A 23,197-nucleotide genomic window follows, 5' to 3' on the forward strand; every position below is an offset into this window, starting at 1 on the left:
AGCAATCTTAGTGTTGGTGTGTTGACCAAGGAGAGTGTGTTTCTTGAGGTGTTCAAGGTCATTCTCTTGGTTGTTGTGTAAGTGATCAAGTGGTGATTGCTTAGTGGATTTCCTCAGGGTTTCTGAGAAGACTGGATGTAGCTCTGGGTTTGGAGTGAACCAGTATAAACAACTGCGTACAATTTCTCTATCCCTATCTCTTTAAATTCAGTTTTGTCAATTAATAACTGGTATAAACAACCGATTGTTTCGGTAAAACAACCGATTGTTTTTCCAGTATTGTGCTTTTGCTTTATGTTTTGAAAAACTGAATTCTTAATCAAGGTTTTCGTGAAGTATTTTTCATTCTAAGCTTAAAAGTTTACGAAAATCTTTCTTAAACAATTCACCCCCCCTCTCGTTTAAGGCCATATATGCTAACAATTGGCATCAAGAGCTTGGTTCTTGAAAGTTATTCAAGTTGATCAAAACCTTTTTTTTCTATGGCTGGAAAAGTATCTTTTGAGGAAGGTGCTTCAATCTACAAACCACCTTTATTCTGTGGATTGAATTATAAGTTTTGGGAAGCAAGAATGAAAATCTTTATTGAATCTATTGATCAAAGAATTTGGGATTCAATTGAGAATGATCCTTACATTCCAAAGTTCAAAAAGGATAATTCTTTCATTGCAAAACCTTTGTCCAAATGGACAAATGATGAATGTAAGATGGCCCAGCTTGATCGGTCTGCTCAAAACATTATAGCATCTGCACTAGATACTAATGAATTTTTCAGGATATCAAAGTGCAAAACTGCTAAGGAAATGTGGGAGACACTCAAGGCTGCTCATGAACCAAAGGAAGCAATGACAAAGAGTCAATGATGTGATTCCAATAGCCACATAGAACAAGATTCTTGACACTTTGAGGAATCACCTTGAGCTGGAAAATATAGAGGCACTTTCTTAGAAGTTGGATCATGGTTCTAAGTCAAGAACTCACCAATAACAAGTACCAAATCCCAAACTCATTTGGATGAACCAAGTATTGTCAAATTGAATCAACAAAGGAATTTAAAAAGAAGAGACCGAACAGAATTGAATTAAAATCAAATGTACCGAACAGAATTAAGAAACAAACAGAATGTAGGTGCTGGAAAATTAGAAGAACCGAAACAACAACTCAAAACACAAGGCAACATGAACAAATTGAAGAAGAAAGGAAGGAGAAGAGAATGCTCATGAAGATGGAAGAATGGTTGTATGATCACGCCACTAGAAGTATGGATGCTCCTAGATGAGTGTGCAAGCCGCCACTTGAGGAAACCATGGTCCTTCAAGATAAGACTAGAGTAGAAGCTCAAAAGCTCTCCAAATGCTCACTCCAATTTTGAGTATAGTTTCTTTAGATGAATTCAAATCTGAATTTTACAAAGGAAGCACCTCTATTTATAGCCTAAGGTGCTGAAAAATAGGTGGGAAATTTCAAATAAACTCATTTGAAATTCCCACCAAAAACAAGTCACATGGGAGGTGTGACCTTTTTCTACTATGACACCTCCCAAAAACTACACCTACACCACTCTCCTAAGTCACATGGACAATGTGACTTTATTTTACATTTTCACACACCTTTATTTAATAACCACACCTCCTAAAACTATACAAGAGTATTTCAAAGCTTGGCCTTGCCCCTCATGGGATGGACTTGGGCTCTTTGGGCTTTGGCCTTCTTGGGCTTGGGCTTGGGCTTTGGGCTTGGGCCTCATCTTTATTTTATGTCTTCTTTTAATTTTGAGAAGACTAGAAGGAAGAACTTCAAATGTGAGGGTGGATGTCCTCTTCCTCCATTAATAAAAGCCTCCTTTATTTGATTCTCATCATACTCCTCGAGTTGGAGAGAATTCGTCCACGAATTCTGAATCCCTGCATATAACAAAGTCAGTTTAGTTTTACAATTAAAAGTGGAAGAAAAATGTAAACATGAATTAGCATTTGTAAATAATGGGATTTCAGAAAAGGAGGTTCTATAAATCGACCAAGTTGGAAAAATTTGTTTGGGAATGATGTGATGTTTTGGAAAAAGACCTCTTAAATGGTGACAACCATTAGGAGGTATGAACAAATCATCCCTAACATTTTTTAACCAAGATGGTGGTGAAATAGGAACCTTGGGTAATGAAAAAGATAAGGAAGGAAAACACCTTGGAGGTGAAAGGATAAGACCCATGTCAACTTGGCCTTCTTTGTCTTTTTCTTGTTTACTTGTGGTAGGTGGGTGAGTTAGGTCTTGTTTTACCTTGTTGATCTTTAAGATTTGCTTTTGTGGACAATGAAGAGCTATGTGCCCAAAACCTAAACATTTAAAACATTTGATATTTGAAGTTTTGGTAGGTGACTTAGGAGTAGAAAGATTTGTAGTAGAAACTTTGTTTGGAAACATGGTTTGTTTGGAAAAATTGGAAGGAGAAATTTTGTTTGCATCCTTCCTAGAAGAGTTGTAGAAATCATCATCATGAGTATTTTTGAAAGTTTTGTTCAAAAGATATGATTCTACCTTGATGGCTTTGCGAAACACGCTCTTTAAAGAAGAATATTCTTTTAATTCTACAAAATCTCTAATATCTCTTTTCAAACCACGTACAAACCATTTAATCTTTGACTCTTCATTAGCATGCATATTCATTTTAGTCAAAGTTGTTTCAAAATCTTTAAAGTATTCATCTACCATCCTATGTCCTTGGGGAAGCCTTTGGAACTTCAACAAGTGTTCCTTCCTAGAAGGAGGAACAAACCTCGCGCGCATACACTCTTTCAAAGCATTCCAAGAAACCACGGGAGGTTTCTTGCGATATATAATGTCCATTACAATTTTATGCCACCATTCTTTGGCATAGCCCAAAAAGGATAAAGAAACTAATCTAAGTTTTTGGTCATCTTGGACCTTATACACATGAAAATAATGGTCAACCTTAGTCTCCCATTCTAAATACACATTAGGATCACTATCACCATTAAAACTAGGGACTTTTTTACAAGCAATGTTGAACACTTGGTGATATCTTTGGTCACGGTTATAGCTCTCTTCATGATAATGATGGTGATGCCTCCTTCTTCTATGTTCTTCTTCACCAAGGACTGAAGCTTTGGAAGGAGAGTGCTGTTTGTAAGATGCACCACTTGAATAGCCAGCCATTTTGCAAATAAAAAAACAGCAAACACACAAAAACAGCAAACAAGTTAAGAAACAAAATTAGCAAAAACAGTGAGCTTGGCAATGAAACTGCCGAAGTGAAATGAGGCTGAAAAAAGAGATCACTCTCAAAGAAATAATGTTCTTGCACCAATCTGATCTTGAGGCCTTGGAATCCTCAAATGAAATATGTCAAAGCAAGCACACCAATCTCAAAAGCAACCACCACAAAACCAATGAAACAATAAAGACACACAAGAAAAGGTATAAGCAAGGAAAGGTAATTGCAAAAGGAATACTATATGTAAGACAAACTCAAAGAGTAAGAATGAAAGACAATCAAGAAAATAAAGAACTCAATGAGAAAAGTAGGCACACAAAAGAATACTTAAGGAAAAGCACTAGAGTAGATGAAGAAAACAAAAAATTAGCTACTGGAATTTTTTTTTTTAAAATGCAAACTGTGCTTGATATTCACTGATTTAACTGGAACGTTGTAGAGCGAACTGGATTATGAAATTTATACCACAGAAACTTCAAGATGTTAACTCAAAAATGGCACTGGAATCAATTAAAAACAGTAAGCCAATTGAGAGAAATAAATTTTTTAAAATCACTGCCAGATTACCGTATTTTTTTCGGCAGGAATGTACACTTTTTTTTTTTATTTATCATTTTTTGTGTACTTCATATTTTTGAATGATTCTTTTTTCTATTCTTTTCTAACACTTTGAATATCTCAAATCCAGAATTTCAGAATTTTACAGTACGTAAATCAGTTGCAATAAGGAAAAACAGTAAGCACTTTTTTTTAGAAACAGAGGAATCCTAATAGGAATAAAAAACAGGATGATGAACTAGCAAAGACATAATAGAAAATGATGTATTGGAACTTGTATAGGTCTAGAATACAAGTATGAACTCAATTCTAAAAAGAAAATGCACAAAGGATCAACATCAATTCAGAAAATTATATGACACCAAAGCAAGAAACAATCAAAACAATAAAAGTACTACTAGAAGTAATGACATATATGGAATAACATGACTAAGACAAAACTTGACATGATTCAAAAATTAAAAGACACAACACAAATTGTAACAAGTGAAAGGAAGCTTAAGGTAAACTCTAGGAAGGATAATGCCATTCCAAAAGAGCAACCATACTCATAAGAATTATGAGTGCCATAAACCTTTCCACAAACACTTGGAGCAAAAGAAAAACAGCAAGAATACTCAATTAAAATTCTAAAACAGAAACTTAAATTGCAAGAAAAATTAAAGAGCTCTTGAAATTAAAGTGCACACAACTCAACAATTAAACAAGAATGAACCTAAGACTCATGATACCACATGATGTGATTCCAATAGCCACATAGAACAAGATTCTTGACACTTTGAGGAATCACCTTGAGCTGGAAAATATAGAGGCACTTTCTTAGAAGTTGGATCATGGTTCTAAGTCAAGAACTCACCAATAACAAGTACCAAATCCCAAACTCATTTGGATGAACCAAGTATTGTCAAATTGAATCAACAAAGGAATTTAAAAAGAAGAGACCGAACAGAATTGAATTAAAATCAAATGTACCGAACAGAATTAAGAAACAAACAGAATGTAGGTGCTGGAAAATTAGAAGAACCGAAACAACAACTCAAAACACAAGGCAACATGAACAAATTGAAGAAGAAGAAAGGAAGGAGAAGAGAATGCTCATGAAGATGGAAGAATGGTTGTATGATCACGCCACTAGAAGTATGGATGCTCCTAGATGAGTGTGCAAGCCGCCACTTGAGGAAACCATGGTCCTTCAAGATAAGACTAGAGTAGAAGCTCAAAAGCTCTCCAAATGCTCACTCCAATTTTGAGTATAGTTTCTTTAGATGAATTCAAATCTGAATTTTACAAAGGAAGCACCTCTATTTATAGCCTAAGGTGCTGAAAAATAGGTGGGAAATTTCAAATAAACTCATTTGAAATTCCCACCAAAAACAAGTCACATGGGAGGTGTGACCTTTTTCTACTATGACACCTCCCAAAAACTACACCTACACCACTCTCCTAAGTCACATGGACAATGTGACTTTATTTTACATTTTCACACACCTTTATTTAATAACCACACCTCCTAAAACTATACAAGAGTATTTCAAAGCTTGGCCTTGCCCCTCATGGGATGGACTTGGGCTCTTTGGGCTTTGGCCTTCTTGGGCTTGGGCTTGGGCTTTGGGCTTGGGCCTCATCTTTATTTTATGTCTTCTTTTAATTTTGAGAAGACTAGAAGGAAGAACTTCAAATGTGAGGGTGGATGTCCTCTTCCTCCATTAATAAAAGCCTCCTTTATTTGATTCTCATCAGTCAAGCAAGAAGGAAAAGAAGGCAAAATAAGAAAAGCCTCAATCTTTGCTTCATGGCCAGAAAGGAGGATGACTCAAGTAGTGTAAGTTCATCAAACTCTTCAAACTCTGAAAATTATGGTCAATTGCTTCAAGCCTTTTGTACCGTCCCGTATCCGGGCGTTGACAAAGTCAAGGTCAAAGTCAACACCTGGAGTCAAAGTCAACACAAGGCGTCGCCTAGGTGAAGAGACGCCAAGTGCCAGCGTCGCCAAGAGGAAGCGTCGCCAAGGCAAGGCGTTGCCTAGGTGAAGGCGTCGCCCAACCAGGGCGTCGCCAAGATCAAATATCACTAAGGCAAGGCAATCGCAGTGTGGTTCCCCGATACCCATGGATAGGAAAGACGATGGAGGGAGCGACGCCGTGGGAAGGCCTCAGGTCCCGATGATCCGGGGTAGTGATAAGGAGAGGAGAAATGTGGCTTCAAGGCCATAGTGACAGCACCAGTGTAGGACATCCTGACTCGTGAAGTACCCCTGCCGCCCCAGAGACGCCTTTGGGACAGATACGACTCAAGAGGAGGGTCACGCCCAGGGTAGCCAGGCGCAGGGTACGAGAGGAAGGCAGATACGCCCTCAAAGTGAGTGACTAGAGGATTGGGGGCATGAGTTGGCACCCAAAAGGTCACCCCTTGCGCAGTAGCACTCCCAAGCAGGAGGACTCACACGAAGAAACGTCCCCAGATGGGATCATGGCGCTGTGAGGCCCTCCACGTGTACGACAGCCAGGTCAGAATAGAAACACCATTTAGTCAGGTACCAGGTAATTAAAGTCATTTAATACAGTTTCTGTTTTAAGCGTTTAAGGTACTATAAAGGCTCCCAAGCGTTTCAACATCTTAAATGCGCTACGTTTTCTAATTAGACGCGCTAATTAAGCGCGCTACGTTTTATGATTAAAAGCGCTTTAAGGTGCTTTAAATGCTAGGGTAGTTTAAATAGCGCCGAGAATGTTGAGAACAGGGTTCGAACTTTTGGCAAATTTCCCAGAAACTCTCTAGTTGCTTGCTCGAGCCTTGAGGTTACGCACAAGGAACTAGGGAAAGATCTTTGCTGGAAGGAGAAATAGGCACTAGACACAATTTTCTTTTCACCACCTTCAGAGTGCCATACGCGGTGCTCAGATACGGAGGTGCTTAGTTTTTTGGTGTTTCTTGCTGCCTGACTTGAGCGTCGGAGTGCAAACGGCCGCTAGGGCGCCCTTTTGTCCTTCTTTGCAGGAATCCACAGGTAACCAGTGGGAAGGAGTCCTTAGCTGACGGTTGAGGTCGCGCACGAAGACGTCCCAGGTCAACCGGACGGAACACCTTTCAAGAAACGCATGAAGAAGCCAACCGATTGGCTCTCTTGAACAATCGGTTAAAAGAAAAGAACAGCTGGCTTGAAAATAGAGTAAAGACACTGGAAGAGGATTTAGAATATTCAAAAACAGATTTTGAAAATCTGGAAATCATTTACAAAAAGTTCTCTTGCAAGTGTGATACTCTAATTTGTGAAAATTGCGAAAATCTTAAAAGGAAGGTCCACTATCTTGTTAAAACAGTGGATAAGATTTCTAAAGGCCAATCCAATTTTGACAGTGTTCTAGCATCTCAAAACTGTGTTTTTGGAAAATCTGGATTAGGTTTTAATCCACAAAACAAACAAGATAGATTTTCAAAATCATTTTCGAAAATGCCAGAAAAACAATCGATTGGACCATCGAAACAACCGATTGTTACATGCTTCTATTGCATGAAAAGAGGTCATTGTGTGAGGTTCTGTAAAATCAGAAAACATGCAGTTCCTAAAGGGCTTATGAAGTGGATTCCTAAGGGAAATAAAGCTTTAATTGATAAGTATAAACCAGATGGACCCACATTCATAAGGGGACCAAATCTTTGTACTTGAAAATCTCTTTTGTAGGAAATCTTGGAGGAGAGCAAGCAACTATGGTACTTGGATAGTGGATGCTGCAAGCATATGACAGGGGACAAATCAAAGTTCCTGAGTATCTCCTTTAAGCAAGAGGGTCATGTCACCTATGGAGACAACAACAAAGGAAGAATCCTTGGGAGAGGATCCATAGGAGATGAAAACATCTTGGTAATCCATGATGTGCTCTTTGTTGAAGGCCTAAAGCATAATCTGCTGAGCATTAGCCAACTTTGTGACAAGGGATATCAAGTGATGTTCAAGTCAAACACATGTGAAATCTCTCTACCCAACACCAAAGAGGTAACGTTGGTAGGTAAGAGAGTTAATAATGTGTATCTTCTAGATATCTCTTCACCATGTTCAATTGGATGTCTTCTATCCAAGCAAGATGAATCTTGGCTTTGGCATAGAAGAATTGCTCATATTCACATGAATCATTTGAACAAGCTAATCTCAAAGGATCTTGTGATTGGGCTGCCAAAACTCAAGTTTGAGAGGTCCTCATTTCTGTCCTTGCCCTAGCCGTATAGAGGCAAGGGAGAATTTTCACTGGCAACTGTTTGTTCTCGACCTTAGGGTTCCCACAGAAGAGGGAGGCTCACTAAGAACCATGTTATTCCTAGTCTTGGTGTTTCTAACCCAAGGGAGATGCTTGTTTTGTTGACCTCGCCCTAACTGTACAAAGGCAGGGGAGATTTTAACTGTTGAACCATATTGTTCTCGACCTTGGTGTTCTTACTCAAGTGGAAGGCTCACGAAGAACCATATTATTCCCAATCTTGAGGTTTCTAGGTAGGAAAGTATTTTAACTTTTGAACCATACTGTTCTCAGCTTTGGTGAACTCACACAAGAGGGAGGCTCAATAAGAACCATATTATTCCCAATCTTGGCGTATTAAACCAAAGGAGAGGTTCGTTTCGCTGACCTCACCCTATCTGTACGAAGGTAGGGGAGGATTTTAACTTTTGAACCATACTGTTCTCAACTTTGGTGAACTCACACAAGAGGGAGGCTCACTAAGAACCATACTATTCCCAATCTTGGCGTATCAACTCAAAGGAGAGGTTCGTTTCGCTGACCTCACCCTATCTGTATGAAAGTAGGGGAGGATTTTAACTTTTGAACCATACTGTTCTCAACTTTGGTGAACTCACACAAGAGAGAGGCTCACTAAGAACCATACTATTCCCAATCTTGAGGTTTCTAACCCAAGGGAGAGGTTCATTACTGCACTGTACAAAATACTTTTCTTTAACTGAATAACTGGAATTTTATTGGGTGACCTCGTTAAAAAAGCTTTATAAGGGAAAAATTGTGTCCCCTAAAAACTGTGTACAATGCAATAATCTTAACTGAAATAAAACTTAAGGTTGGTCGCATTCCACGTACGAGGGATTGCTCCACCTTCTAAAGTCTCGAGCCTGTATGTTTCATTTCCAAGGGCCTCTGTCACACGGAAGGGACCAATCCACCTGGGAGATAACTTGTTTTCCAACTGGTACGGGTGGGCTTTCTGCATCACCAGTTCGGCGACCTGGAACTGCCAAGGTCTCAGCTTAGAGTTGTACCTGTACTCCACCTTTCTCTTCAAGGCTTCTGCCTTGATCCTTGCTTCTTCTCTAACTTCATCCAGTAGATCCAGGTTCACCTTGTTGAAGATGGATGAAGCTTATTCTCTACCCAGTCTTAGTGTGTGTTTGATGTAGAGAATAACTAGTTTTCTTTGAAGATGGTAATGTGTTTTAGATGATCTTGTATTTAGGCTAGTGTGATTTTAAGGTTTCCTTTTGCTTCATGACCTATCCTATTTGCCTAATCAAGGTGGTAAGATCAAGCACAAGAAGTGATTCAATGGTTTTCAAAAAGCTCTTTAAAGTTTTCTAAAAAATCAGATTACTGCACAAAAATAAATCTGTTTTGTTTGGAAAACAATAGGTTTATTTTTGTTATGCTGAAAGGGCTTTCAAAATTCTGTTAGGGCACCAAAATTGCAGTTTAGTCAGTTATTTCAGTTAAACTGAGCTGACAGTTTTCCTGAAAAATAATCTGTTAGTTTTAAATTTAATTTGTTGTTTTTATAACAACTTTTCAATAGTTTTTTGAAAATTTGTTAGAAATTGATTTCTATATAATAAAAGGTTTTTCTCACATGAAAGGTTGTTGTGCAATCACGATTTTAATAGAGATTAAACGTTTTCTTTGTGAGAAGAAGGATTGGAATGAGTGTTTGAAAGGTTTCTTAAAAAGATCTTCAAGTGTGCTTGTTCTAAGAGAGCCTTGATCTTGGTGAAGGTGCTGGTACGGTTCTGCTGCAATTGAACTACTGGTTTTGAGTTCTTGCATCTTCTTTCAGGTGTTATCTTTCGTTATTCTTTCTTGTAAAAGGTGTAAGTGTTAGCCACTCTTTGATAGGGTTTCTTGGAGTGCAAGGTATGCTGAAATAGGGTTTTTCAGCTTTGGTTGTATTGTTCTTGTAGGGTTTAAGAACTGTTGTGTGTTGTAATTGATTACAACTTGTTTTTAGTGGATTTCACCTTGGAGTGAGGTGAAACTGGATGTAGCTCGTTATGAGTGAACCAGTATAAAGTGTGCTTGTCTTATTCTTCTAATCTCTACACTCATTTCTGATATTTTGAATAATCTGTCAAGAAAGAAATCTGTTCATTTAAAACTGAACCTGTTATTTCTGGGTTTAGTCAAACTGTTCTTCTTGATCTGGAAAATCTCTTTAATCATAAACAAAGCCTTTTGAATATGAGTTTTTAATTGGTTTAAGGACAAACAGTTTCTTCATTAGATCTTTGTTAAAGATTCATTTTCTTTGAAAATTTGTGGTGAAAGAACTTGGTTGATCTTTTGGTATAAATTGTGTTCTTCAAGCTGTTTGTATATCAACCAATCTAGTTCTATTAACTTTCTTTGTTTGATCTAAATCCTAATATGAACAAGTTTTGATTTTGTTAAAGTGTATCAAAACATTAATCTGTTCCTTTTAAAATAAATCTATTCTTTTTCTTCTGATATACTGTAAACCAGTTTGTGTTTGCGAAAATTTTATAACTTCAATTCATCCCTCCCCTTTTGAACTTAGACACTAATAGACCCAACAATTGGTATCAAGAGCTAGGACTTGTGTTTTACTCAAGTTTGTGCATTATGTCTGAGTTTAAAATGCCTTTTGCTGAAGGTGCGTCTATTAATAGACCTCCTATGTTTGACGGTGTGAATTATGCATTATGGAAAATTAGAATGAAAATCTTCATGGAATCTATTGACATGGGAATTTGGGATGCATTGTTCAGTGGACCTTTTGTGCCTATGCAGGTTATCAAAGAAGAAACAGTAAAGAAGCCTTGGTTTGATTGGAGTGAAAGTGAAAAGAAGAAGGCTCAGTATGACTCCCCAGCCAAGAACATCATTACCTCTACAGTGAATATGGATGAATTCTTTAGAGTGTCTCAATGCAACTCGGCCAAGGAGATGTGGGAAGTACTAGAAGTAACCCATGAGGGCACGGATGATGTGAAACGAGCAAGGAAGCATTCACTCATTCAAGAATATGAACTTTTCAGGATGCAATCAGAAGAGAGCATTGCAGATGTGCAGAAATGGTTTACTTATATTGTAAATAATCTCACTAGACTTGGTAAGGTCTTTGACAAGGAAGAGCTCAACATAAAGGTGCTGAAATGTCTTGACAGGAGTTGGCAGCCTAAGGTAACAACAATCTCTGAATCTAGAGATCTATCCAAGATGTCCACTATTGCATTGTTTGGAAAATTGATGGAGCATGAGCTAGAACTCAAAAGATTGAAAGAACAAAAAATAGTGGAGAAAAGAGCTAAAGGAATTGCTTTGAAGACTACCATAGAACATGATACAAGTGAGGAAGATGATAATCCTGAACATGATGGGACTTTAAGTCTACTCACCAGAAAATTTAGCAGATTTCTTAAAAGGAAGAACCGAGACAGAACCCAACAAAGAAAAAGGTACTCAAAATCCAATGACTCAAATTCTTCTAGTTATACTTGATTTGGTTGTGGTAAACCAGGTCACATAAAGATTGATTGTCCAAACAGTCAAAATAAAGAAAAACCAGCAAGCAAGAAGAGTGAAAGAGGCAAAGGAAAAAGAGCATATATTTCTTGGGAAGAAAATGAAGTTTCCTCAACAAGTGACTCCTCAATTGGAAGTGAAGAAGCAAATATGTGCTTCATGGTGAATGATGAAAGATCAATCTCTGATTCGGTGAGTGATTTTTCCACTGATTCTGAAAGTTCTGATCATCTGTTAATTGTTTTTAAGGAAACACATGATGAAGCAAACATATTGGCTATTATATGTAGCAAACTGAATAAAGTAAACAGAGTACTTGAACTTAAGGTTAAATCACTTGAGGAAGAATTACACAAAGCTAAAACTGATCTTGTTAGTCTTGAATTGACATGTTTGCATGCATCTATAAAAACCTGTGAAAACTGTAAGAAGTTGGAAAAACAGGTTGAGTATTTGTTGAAAACCTTATCAAATTTCACCAAAAGGAGAGAAAACCTTGAAACATTGCTGGGTTCACAAAATGTTGTTTTTAATAAAAATGGGCTAGGATATAATCATGGAATAAATAACAATGTGAAAAAGCTATCCAGTTTTTTTGTTCCTTCCAAAATAGGTTTTTCTTCTTTTAACAGTTCAAATACAATGCATACTGCATCTTGCTTTTACTGTATGAAATCTGTACATATCTCTAGAACATGTAAAGCTAGAAGGTACCTTGTGTTAGAATGTATGGCTTTAAACTAGAGGGGGGGGGGTGAATGGTTTAAAGAGGGATTTCAAAAACTTTTAAGCCTTGAATGAAATTTCTTCAAGAATATCTTGATAAAGAAATTAGTTTTTCAAAACACAAAGCTAAAAGCACAGCACCAGCAAAACAATCGGTTGTTTATACCAGTTTACAAAATATCAAAATTGAATTTAAAGAGTTAAGGGAGAGAGAATGCACACAGATGTTTATACTGGTTCACTCTAAACCATGAGCTACATCCAGTCTTCTCAGAAACCACTGAGGGATTCCACTAAGCAATCAAACCTAGATCACTTACAACACAACCAAGAAAGTGACCTTGATCCCCTCAAGACACACACTTCTCTTGGCCAACACACCAACACTAAGAATGCTGATCTTGATTCCCTCAAGAACACACAACACTTCTCAGCAAACACACAAAAGAAACTTGTTCAACAGATACATGGATTACACTTGTTACAGAAGCAAATCTGAAATCAATACAAGCAGAAATCCTATCTCACACTCTTTGATCAATCTCAATCTCTAAGCAATCTCAACTCTTTGAAAATCAGAATCTTGTTGTTAAAAAAAAATGTTATTTCTCAAATCTGTTTTACTGAATTTATTCAAAGATGTCTGTTATCAAATCTTAACAAACTTATTCATTGCATTTAAAGATTGGTCAAAGCATTAAAGACTGGAGCGTAATCAGTTAGAATCATTTAAAGCTCAGTCAAAACAAAAACCATTTTTCTGTTATGGTACCAAAACAAACAATTGGTTGTTTCCTTGAATCAATTGGGTGTTTTGGTTTTAATAGCTCAACCATTTGAAAAACAGTTTTCAATCTTTTCTAAAAACATCTAAGTATAAAACAATCGGTTGTTTCGACAAAACAATCGGTTGTTTCGACAAAACAATCGGTTGTTTTTCACTTAGTTTGAAAAACACTTTTCTTTTAAAAAGATTGAGAATACCTATGCTTTGGATTCAATCAAGATTGGATTACAAAACAATCTACACCTGATCCTATCTAAGACAGCTCAACAACAGCAAGCACAGCCAAGCCTTCAACATCCTTCAAAGAGTTTGGTTCTTCAAAGCTTGAAGACCACTTGGTTCAACACGTTGTTCCTAAAGGATTGGCCAAATGGGTTCCTAAGGAAAGTTATTAATCCTGTTGGACCCTACATTAGAAAGGGGTACCATATGTGTTAAATCTGTTTTGCAGATAAACAAGGGGAAAAAACCAGTGGTACTTGGACAGTGGATGCTCAAAGCATATGACTGGTGACTTGGCTCAGTTCACAAGTCTGAAACTGATGGAGATCAAACTCAAGTGGACATGGAGGCCAATCAACAAGATAAAGAAGAGGTAGAGGCACAAATAGAGGACGCCCATGGAGGTCAAAGCCCACCTCAAAGGCTTACAAGAAGCATGTTCAAAGCTTTAGGAGCTAGGGGACAATTATTTTCTCTTTTTGTAATTTCTTTGGTTGAAGGTGCTTAGAGGGAAACATTAGAAACCTCTTTTGTTATAGCATCTTGTAGGATTTAATTAGGAGCTATAGGAGGGGGGGGGGGTGCGTTAGTAGATAGGTGTAGGAGTAGAATAGGAGGTGCCAAAGTGAAGGAAGAGGTCACACCTTCCTCATGCCTTGTAATTGGCGCCGGTTCTAGAACTTGCTTAGGAGGGAAATTTGAATTTGTGTAGCTTGCATTTCAGCACCTTAGGCTATAAATAGAGGTGCTCCCTTTGTAAAATTCAGATTGGAATTTAGAATAAAAAAACTATACTCAAATTTTGAGTGAGCATTGGAGAGCTTTTGAGCCTTCTTCTCTAGTCTTATCTTGAAGGATCCATGGTGTCCTCAAGTGGCGGCAGCACACTCATCTAGGAGCAACCATCCTTCTAGTGGCGTGATCATCCAACCTTGCATCCATCTTCATGAGCATTCTCTTCTCCTTCCTTTCTTCTTTTGTTATTTCCTTGTCTTAGCTTGTTTCCTTGTTGTTTTTGGTTCGACATTTTCAGATTTTAATTGTGTTGCTTCGGTTCTTTTGTGTTCCTTGCTGTTCTTTATCTTTTTTCTTCATTTTCCAGCTTTTGGTTCGGTACATTTTAATTTCCAGCATTCTATTTCAGTTTGCTTAGTTTTTGTTCCTTTTTGTTCGGTTCAATTTGACTATAATTGGAGCTTCCATATGAGTTTGGAATTGGTGCTAGTTTTGGTGAGTTCTTAACTTAGAACATTGATCCAATTCTAAGAAAAAGTGCCTAACATTTGTCCAACTCAAGTTGATTCCTAAGAATGTCAAGAATCATTCTCTTCTATGCTATTGGAATCACATCAGAAACTTAAAGCTGAAGGGCATGTCACATATGGAGATAACAATAGAGGAAGGATTCTTGGAAGAGGAAATGCTGGTACTGAAAACTCAACCACAATTGAGATTGTTTTATATGTGGAAGGACTAAAGCATAGTCTTCTAAGTATTAGTCAACTTTGTGACAAGGGCTACAAGGTTAATTTTGAAGCCAACACCTGTACAATTTCAAATGAAACCTCTGGTAAGGTGTTGTTCACAGGTAGAAGGGTAAACAACATCTATCTCTTAGATATTATGAATAATTGCTCTAAAAATGAATGTTTGTTATAAAAAAGTGATAAGTCTTGGCTGTGGCACAGGAGGTTAGCTCATATTTATACAAATCACTTGAATAAGTTGAAATCTAAGGATCTTGTTTCTGGTTTACCAAATATAAGGTTTTAGGATAGAAGATTGTGTGATGCATGTGTAAAGGGCAAACAAATAAGAACTTCTTTTAAAACAAAGGATGTGGTTTCTACAAATAAAGCTTTGGATGTTCTACATATGGATTTCTTTGGACCTTCTAGGACTGCTAGTTTAGCTGAAAACTTCTATGTTTTGGTAATTGTTGATGATTTCTCAAGATATACATGGACTCTAGTCAGTTTGAGTACAATGAAGTATGGTCCTTAGTTCCAAGAACACTTGAGATGAATATCATAGGAACCAAATGGGTGTACAGGAACAAGATGGATGAACATGGGGCTATCACCAAAAATAAAGCAAGGCTGGTTGCTAAAGGCTACAACCAATAAGAGGGAATAGATTTTGGTGAAACCTATGCACCAGTAGCTCGACTAGAAGTTGTCAGACTACCCTTAGCATTTTCCAGCATAAAAGGATTCAGGTTATTCCAAATGGATGTTAAGAGTGCATTCTTATATGGATATATTAATGAAGAAGTGTTTGTCTCTCAGGCTCCAGGATTTGAAGACTACAAAAATCCAGAGCATGTGTACAAGCTAAAGAAGGCATTGTATGGATTAAAGCACGCACCTATACAATGGTGAGAGGCTAAGTGAATTTCTGCTTTCTCAAGGTTATGACTGTGGCACCTTTGATAAAACCTTGTTTAAAAAGAAGAAAAGAGAAGACATTATACTTGTGCAAGTTTATGTGGATGACATCATCTTTAGATCCACAAATGAAGAAATGTGTGAAGCTTTTGTAGAAACAATGAAAAGTGAATTTGCGATGTTAATGTTAGGAGAAATGAATTTCTTCCTTGGACTGCAAGTTAAACAACTCAAGGATGAAATTTTCATAAATCAAGCAAAGTACTGCAAGGAACTGCTTAGGAAGTTTGAGATGGACCAATGCAAAGCAATCAGCACTCCAATCTCAACAAGCTGCAAACTGCACCAGGATTATGCAGGAAAATCAGTGGATCAATCAAAATACAGGGGTTTAATTGGTTATTTACTATACTTAACAGCTAGCAGGCCTGCCATTATGTTTGTTGTGTGCTTATGTGCTAGATATCAATCTGATCCAAAGGAATCACACTACAATGTAGCTAAGAGAATTTGGAAATACTTGCAAGGGACTAAAGATGTTGGACTATGGTATCCAGACAATGTTTCCTTGAACTTAACTGGTTTTTCAAATTCTGATTTTGCAGGTTGCAAGATTGATAGGAAAAGCACAAGTGGAACTTGTCGCATGCTTGGGTCAATTCTAATCTATTGGCATTGCAAGAAACAAGCCTGTGTTGCTCTTTCTACGGTAGAGGCAGAATATATAGCAACTGGAAGTTGTTGTGCTCAAACACTATGGCTAAGGCAACAACTAAGTGACTTTGGAATTCTTTTAAATAAGATACCTATCAACTGCGATAACACTAGTGCTATAAATCTGTCTAAGAATCCTGTTATGCATTCAAGAACTAAACATATAGCTAAGAGAGCATATAGCTAATGGAACTTGTGATATTAAATTAATTGGTACTGAATTTCAATTGGCGGATTTGTTCACTAAACCTCTTGCTAAAAATAGGTTTTACTTTCTATTAAACGAATTGGGTATTATTAGCTTAAATTGTCCATTGTAGTAAAAATTTAAATATGTTATCTCCTCCTTTAACGTGTTGTTTTTCATGTTTCAGAATCACAACTATGACTTGGAAAGAGAAATAATTACTTTTCTCTCTCTCCTTGACCATTGACTACTTTTATGGTTATTGACCAGCATATTTATGACATTCATGTGTGGAAATCCTAACTGATTTTATACTTTGATTATGCAACAAATTTGATTTGCTAAGCAGAAACATGTTTCCAATATATTTTTCCATCATTCAAAACTGCACCCTTCTGTACTACATGGAATCAAATCTGTACTGCATCTGTTTTCTTGATCCTGCTTTCAAAACCCATGATCTTTGAAATATGATTTGTGCTCTATATAAATATGGATTATATCAATTGTATTTCACACTTTCTCTTCCTTGCTACAAGCTGTCCAGGTTCAAATTTGATGCTTTATTAGTTTTGTTTCTTTTATTGTTCATCATATGAATTTTGCACTAACTTTCCTTCTAGCTGGAACTGTCTCTTGGTGAATAGGTGCAGATAAAACCAGATTGAACAATGGCATCCTCTTCACACAGAAAGAAGAAATCCAAAGAGCAACCTAACAACAACCAAGGTATTATGGAAAAATGGTTTGCTGGAGATTCTGAAGCTATGACAAGGTTCATACATGAGACAAGTACAAAGCAAATCAATGTACCTAAGGTGTTGGATTTTTCATGGTTGAGGGATGAAAATCTAACAGAAGCAATAACCCTGCTCAAGCATCAAAAACTGAAAAGCTTTCCGGAAATGACTGGAAATGTCTATCCAGACCTAGTGAAGGTGTTATAGCAACCTTGTACAAGATGGCAAGAATCTTGTCTCCTATGTGAAAGGAGTAAAGTTAAAAATCACTAGAGATATCTGGAGCAATGTTTGTGGAATCAAATACTCAGGGCTGAAAGTGAGCAAAGGGAACACTGCTGGAATTCAAGGGTTCAACAAGATGCAGTTTTATAGAAGCTGTGTGAGGAATCCTACTGAACTAGTGGCTAGGTTTCATGCAGGTAATTTATCTTTAATTCTAAGACTCTTAGCTCACATCATTGCTTGGTAACTCACTCCTAAAGGAAGCAATCATGTTGTTCTTCATGAGGAAGACTTGATACTGCTCTACTGCATAATGAATCAACTCAAGGTAAATTGGGTGAGTACTATGGTAGAACACATGCTCAAATCCATAAGGCTCCCTGATTATTGTTTTCCATATGCAATATTTGTTTCCAAATTAATTGACTATTTTGAAGTGGATACTACAAATGAAAGAAATGATACTATCAAATCAACAAGTGAAATAGACAATTTTGCTCTCATGAAAATGAGATTTCACAAGGAAGAAGACAACTGGGTTTTCAGAAGAAATGTTGCTCATAGAGCTGAGCATGAAGCCTTCAATCATGGAGATGCAGATGAAGAGAATGCTGGAATGCATAGGGAAGATGAAACTGTGCAGGCTGCAGAAGCATCTTTCCATAGGATGCATCATTCTTCATCACACAGGGTGGAATCACTAGCTCAACCATCTATGCAGCACATGGAGGAATCACCAGTTCATTCCTTCATGAATGAAGATGTTGCTGCCACAAACTACAATGCACTGGTTGCATACCAAGCACCTGAATATAGAGGTGAGCCTCTATCAATGTTCGAAAGACAGGTTCTGGACAGGCTGGACTCACTCACAGATGATTAAAAGACCTATTTTGAAATGACTCAAGCCAGGTTTCAACACTTAGACTATCAAATTGAAGGGGTCCAAGAGCAGCTAGCTGAGCTTTATTACAAACACATATGATCCTTTCCAAATCTTTCTCTTTTATGTTTTGTTGAACACTTTGTTTTATGATTTTCTGCACTGGTTATGTTTTGACTTTTGGTTTGTAATAGAACTTTATGCTATTTTATCTTGAGCTATCATGTATGGCTATGGTGTGTTTCTTTTATCCCATGCTCCCATTCTATTTGATGAATCCAAAGGGGGAGAAGAATAGCTTGATACAGGTTATGATAGTTGAACAATAGCTCATGTAAGTTGCTGATGTGGTTCAAGTATTAAAACTGCAGGAGGTATAACAATTCTCAAATATGTTATGTTCTGTTTTACATCTAAAAGGTTTTTGTGCATATTCTGGAATCTAGTGCAGTACACGTATTGATCATGACTTTCCTTCAAAGCTATGCAAAGCAAAGGGGATTTGTCTCCATCAAACAGGGGGAGATTGTTGAAGATGGATGAAGTTTCTTCTCTACCAGTCTCAGTGTGTGTTTGATGTAGAAAATAGCTAGTTTGCTTTGAAGATTGTAATGTGTTTTAGATGATCTTGTATTTAGGCTAGTGTGAGTTTAAGGTTGCCTTTTGCTTCATGACCTATCCTATTTGCCTAATCAAGGTGGTAAGATCAAGCACAGGAAGTGATTCAATGGTTTTCAAAAAGCTCTTTAAAGTTTTCTAAAAAATCATATTACTACACAAAAATAAATTTGTTTTGTTTGGAAAACAATAGGTTTATTTTTGTTATGCTGAAAGGATTTTCGAAATTTTGTTAGGGCACCAAAAGTGCAGTTCAGTCAATTATTTCAGTTAAGCTGAGCTGGCAGTTTTCCTGAAAAAAATCTGTTAGTTTTAAATTTAATTTGTTGTTTTTATAACAACTTTCCAACTCTTTTTTGAAAAGTTGTTAGAAACTGATTTCTATATAATGAAAGGCTTTTCTCACATGAAAGGTTGTTGTGTAATCACGGTTTTAACAGAGATTAAACGTTTTCTTTGTGAGAAGAAGGATTGGAATGAGTTTTTGAAAGGTTTCTCAAACAGATCTTCAAGTGTGCTTGTTCTAAGAGAGCCTTGATCTTGGTGAAGGTGCTGGTGTGGTTTTGCTGCAATTGAACTACTGGTTTTGAGTTCTTGCATCTTCTCTCAGGTGTTATCTTTCCGTTATTCTTTCCTGTAAAAGGTGTAAGTGTTAGTAACTCTTTGATAGGGTTTCTTGGAGTGCAAGGTGTGCTGAAATAGGGTTTTTCAGCTTTGGTTGTATTGTTCTTGTAGGGTTCAATAACTGCTGTGTGTTGTAATTGATTGCAACTTGTTTTTAGTGGATTCCACCTTGGAGTGAGGTGAAAATGGATGTAGCTCATTATGAGTGAACCAATATAAAGTGTCTTGCCTTATTCTTATAATCTTTGCACTCATTTATGATATTTTGAATAATCTGTCAAGAAAGAATTTTGTTCATTTAAAATTGAACCTGTTATTTCTGGATTTACTCAAACTGTTCTTCTTGATCTTGAAAGTCTCTTTAATCATAAACAAAGCCTTTTGAATATGAGTTTTTAATTGGTTTAAGGACAAACAATTTCTTCATTAAATCTTGGTTAAAGATTCATTTTCTTTGAAAATTTGTGGTGAAAGTGTTGAAGATGGTTGCTGCCCCTTCAAGACATGTGTTTGATGAAGCCATTTGTGTAAATTTCATTTGTATTTACATTTGCTTTAAGAATGTCTTAGGTTTAGTTTAGAGGTTGTTTAGAGTAGGCTTTTTCCTAGGTAACTCACCTCTTAACCCCATACCATGTGATAAGAGCAAGCACAAGTTTTATGAAACTGTTTTTCACATGTTTTGCAAAAATATCCTTACTGCATAAAAAATGAATTTGTTCTTTTCTAAATGAATAGATTCTTTTCTTAAGTTGATGCCTTGATTAAATGTTTTTGAAAATCATGTTTTGTGAATCAAGTGTTTTGACTAAGTCTTCATTCCATCAAAATGACTGTGTTTCACTTGTTAAGAAGTTTCTATTATCGTTTTGAAAATAAATTTGTTCATCTGTAAATGAATAGATTCTTTTTGGTCTGGTGCCATGTTTACCTTAAAAGGCTTTTTATGATTTATTCTTACACCAAGTGTTTGACTAAGTCTCCTTCACATAACAAATTCTCTAAGTGCCTTTGAAAATAAATCTGTTCATTTTATTTTCAATCTGTTCTTTTTATAACAGCTTTAACTGTTTTTTGAAAATCTGTTATAAGATGTTTTTTCTATAAAAGGAGAGTTTGTTCCTGCGTTTAAAGATTGATCATACAATTGAGAAAACAAGTTTTACAAAAGATAACTAAGGATTTTCAGAGAATTAGCATGTGTTCTTGAAAGATTTTCCAAATCACAAAGTGTGCTTGTTCTTGGTTGGTTCTAAGGCTTGGTTAGAGTTGTTGTCACTGTGTGAGCAATGTGTTCTACTAGTCTAAGGCAGATTTATGCATTCACTATCAGGTGTAATCGTTTCATATTTCAAATTCTTGTAAAGTGTGGTTGTAAACTCTTCTTGATAGTGTTTCTTGAAGAGTGTGTGTGCTGGAATAGTGTTTTTTCAGCAAGTGTGCCATGTTTCTTGTAGGGTTCAGGAACAATGGCTGTGTAAGTGTGTTTGGTACGTTTGTTTAGTGGATTTCACCTTGGATTAGGTGAGACTGGATGTAGCTCATTGAGTGAACTAGTATAATTGTTGTGTGTTCAATTTCTCTTCATCCCTGCACTCGGTTATTGCTTTATCTGTTAACCTGTCAGAAATTGAATATGTTCAATTACAAATAAATATGTTCTTTCAGGGCTTGTTCATTCTGTTCTTATTTTCTAGAAAATTTGTTTTCTTTTGTTAAAAAGATATATGAATTGTTGATTAGAACTGGAACAATTTCAATGTGGAAGGTTACCCAATAAATTGTTAAGTTAGTAATTGAACTTTTATCTCATGCTTTAGAAGTTGAAAATCACTGATTTTGTTTTTCATGGTTTCCTCTTAAAAATCAGTGTGTGCAAATTAATCTGTATAACTTCAAGAATTACTTGGCTGATATAAACGCTTAAATACATAAACAGTGTAAAAATAAATACGTTCATTGCTAAATAAATCGATTTATTTTCTGTGTACTGTGATAAAACCTGAATCTGCGTTAAAGTTTTAAGAGGTCAACTCACCCCCCCCACCCTCTTGAACTTTGACACTATTGAACACCCAACAATTGGTATCAAGAGCTAGGACTTGTATTTTAATCAAGTTTGTTTGCAATAATGTCTGAGTTTAATGTACTTTTTGCTGAGGGTTCGTCTATCAATAGACCCCCTATGTTCAATGGGATGAATTATGCTTTTGGAAAATTAGAATGAAAATTTTTATGGAATCTATTGACTCGTTTATTTGGGAGGCTGTTGTCCATGGGCCCTATGTGCCAATGCAGGTTGTCAAGGATGAAGAAGTGGCAAAGCCAAGATCTGAATGGAATGAGATTGAAAAGAAGAAGGCTCAATATGATCTTGTAGCCAAGAACATTATAACTTCATCATTAACAATGGATGAGTTCTTCAGGATATCCCAATGCAGTTCAGCTAAGGAGATGTGGGAGGTCTTGGAAGTTACTCATGAAGGTACTGAATATGTGAAGAGATCAAGAAAACATTCTCTCATCCAACAATATGAATTGTTTAGAATGCAACCCGAGGAGAGCATTGCTGATGTGCAGAAAAGGTTCACTCATATTGTGAATCATCTTACTGGATTGGGAAAGGAATTTGACAGAGAGGAACTCAACATAAAAGTGCTGAAGTGCCTCGACAGAAGCTGGCAACCTAAGGTGACTGCCATATCAGAAAGTCGTGATCTGTCAAAGCTGTCAACTGCTGCACTCTTTGGGAAATTAATGGAGCATGAGCTGAAGCTCAAGAGACTTAAAGAGCAAGAAACAGTGGAAAGAAAACCCAAGGGACTTGCACTGAAAGCAAGTGAACAGAGTGATATCAATGAAGAGAAAGAAGATGCTGAACATGATGAGACAATCAACTTACTTACAAAGAGGTTCAGCAGATTCCTGAAGAAGAAAAGCAGAGATAGGAACCAACAGAAAAGAAGGTATCCTAAACCTAATGAATCAAATTTCTCTAACTACACTTGCTTTGGATGTGGTAAAACATGACACATCAAAATGGATTGTCCAAACAATCAATGAAAGGACAAATCTGCTAGCAAGAAAGTTGAAAGGAGCAAGGGGAGGAGAGCTTACATTTCGTGGGAAGAGAATGAAGTATCTTCAACCAGCAACTCTTCAACTCAGAGTAAGGAAAACAATATGTGCCTCATGGTGAAAGATGAAGGGTCAATGATGAGAATCAACTAAAGGTGGCTTTTTATAATGAAGAACAAGATCATTCGCCTTCACATTTAAAGTTTTTCTTGTTAATCTTTCCAAAAGATAAAGCCCAAGCCCAAGCCCAAGAAGGCCAAAGCCCACAAAAGCCCAAAGACCATCCCATGAAGGGCAAGGCCAAGTTTTAAATAAATATTGTTTAGAAAGGTGCTTAGAGGGAAACATTAGAAACTTCTATTGTTAAAGCATCTTTTAGTCTTTAGTTAGGAGTCTTAGGGGGGGGGGGGTGTTAGTAGATAGGTGTAGGAGTAAATAAGGAGGTGCCAAAGTGAGAGAAGG

The 23,197-nt window shown here is 36.8% G+C and overlaps 1 protein-coding gene across 1 annotated transcript; it reads left to right on the forward strand.

Moving 5' to 3' along the window:
- Positions 1 to 21,880: 21,880 nt before the first annotated feature.
- On the forward strand, positions 21,881 to 22,687 carry LOC137824731 (uncharacterized). Its single transcript, XM_068630403.1, has one exon. The coding sequence runs from the start codon at positions 21,881 to 21,883 to the stop codon at positions 22,685 to 22,687; it is 807 nt and encodes a 268-aa protein (XP_068486504.1).
- Positions 22,688 to 23,197: the final 510 nt, after the last annotated feature.

Source organism: Phaseolus vulgaris, chromosome 8 (assembly GCF_000499845.2).
Source record: "Phaseolus vulgaris cultivar G19833 chromosome 8, P. vulgaris v2.0, whole genome shotgun sequence".
NCBI classification, from domain to species: domain Eukaryota; kingdom Viridiplantae; phylum Streptophyta; class Magnoliopsida; order Fabales; family Fabaceae; genus Phaseolus; species Phaseolus vulgaris.

What these genes read in the sequence shown, in the direction of transcription:
- LOC137824731 (XM_068630403.1), top strand. Translation starts at nt 21,881, where the DNA reads ATGAAAATTTTTATGGAATCTATTGACTCGTTTATTTGGGAGGCTGTT.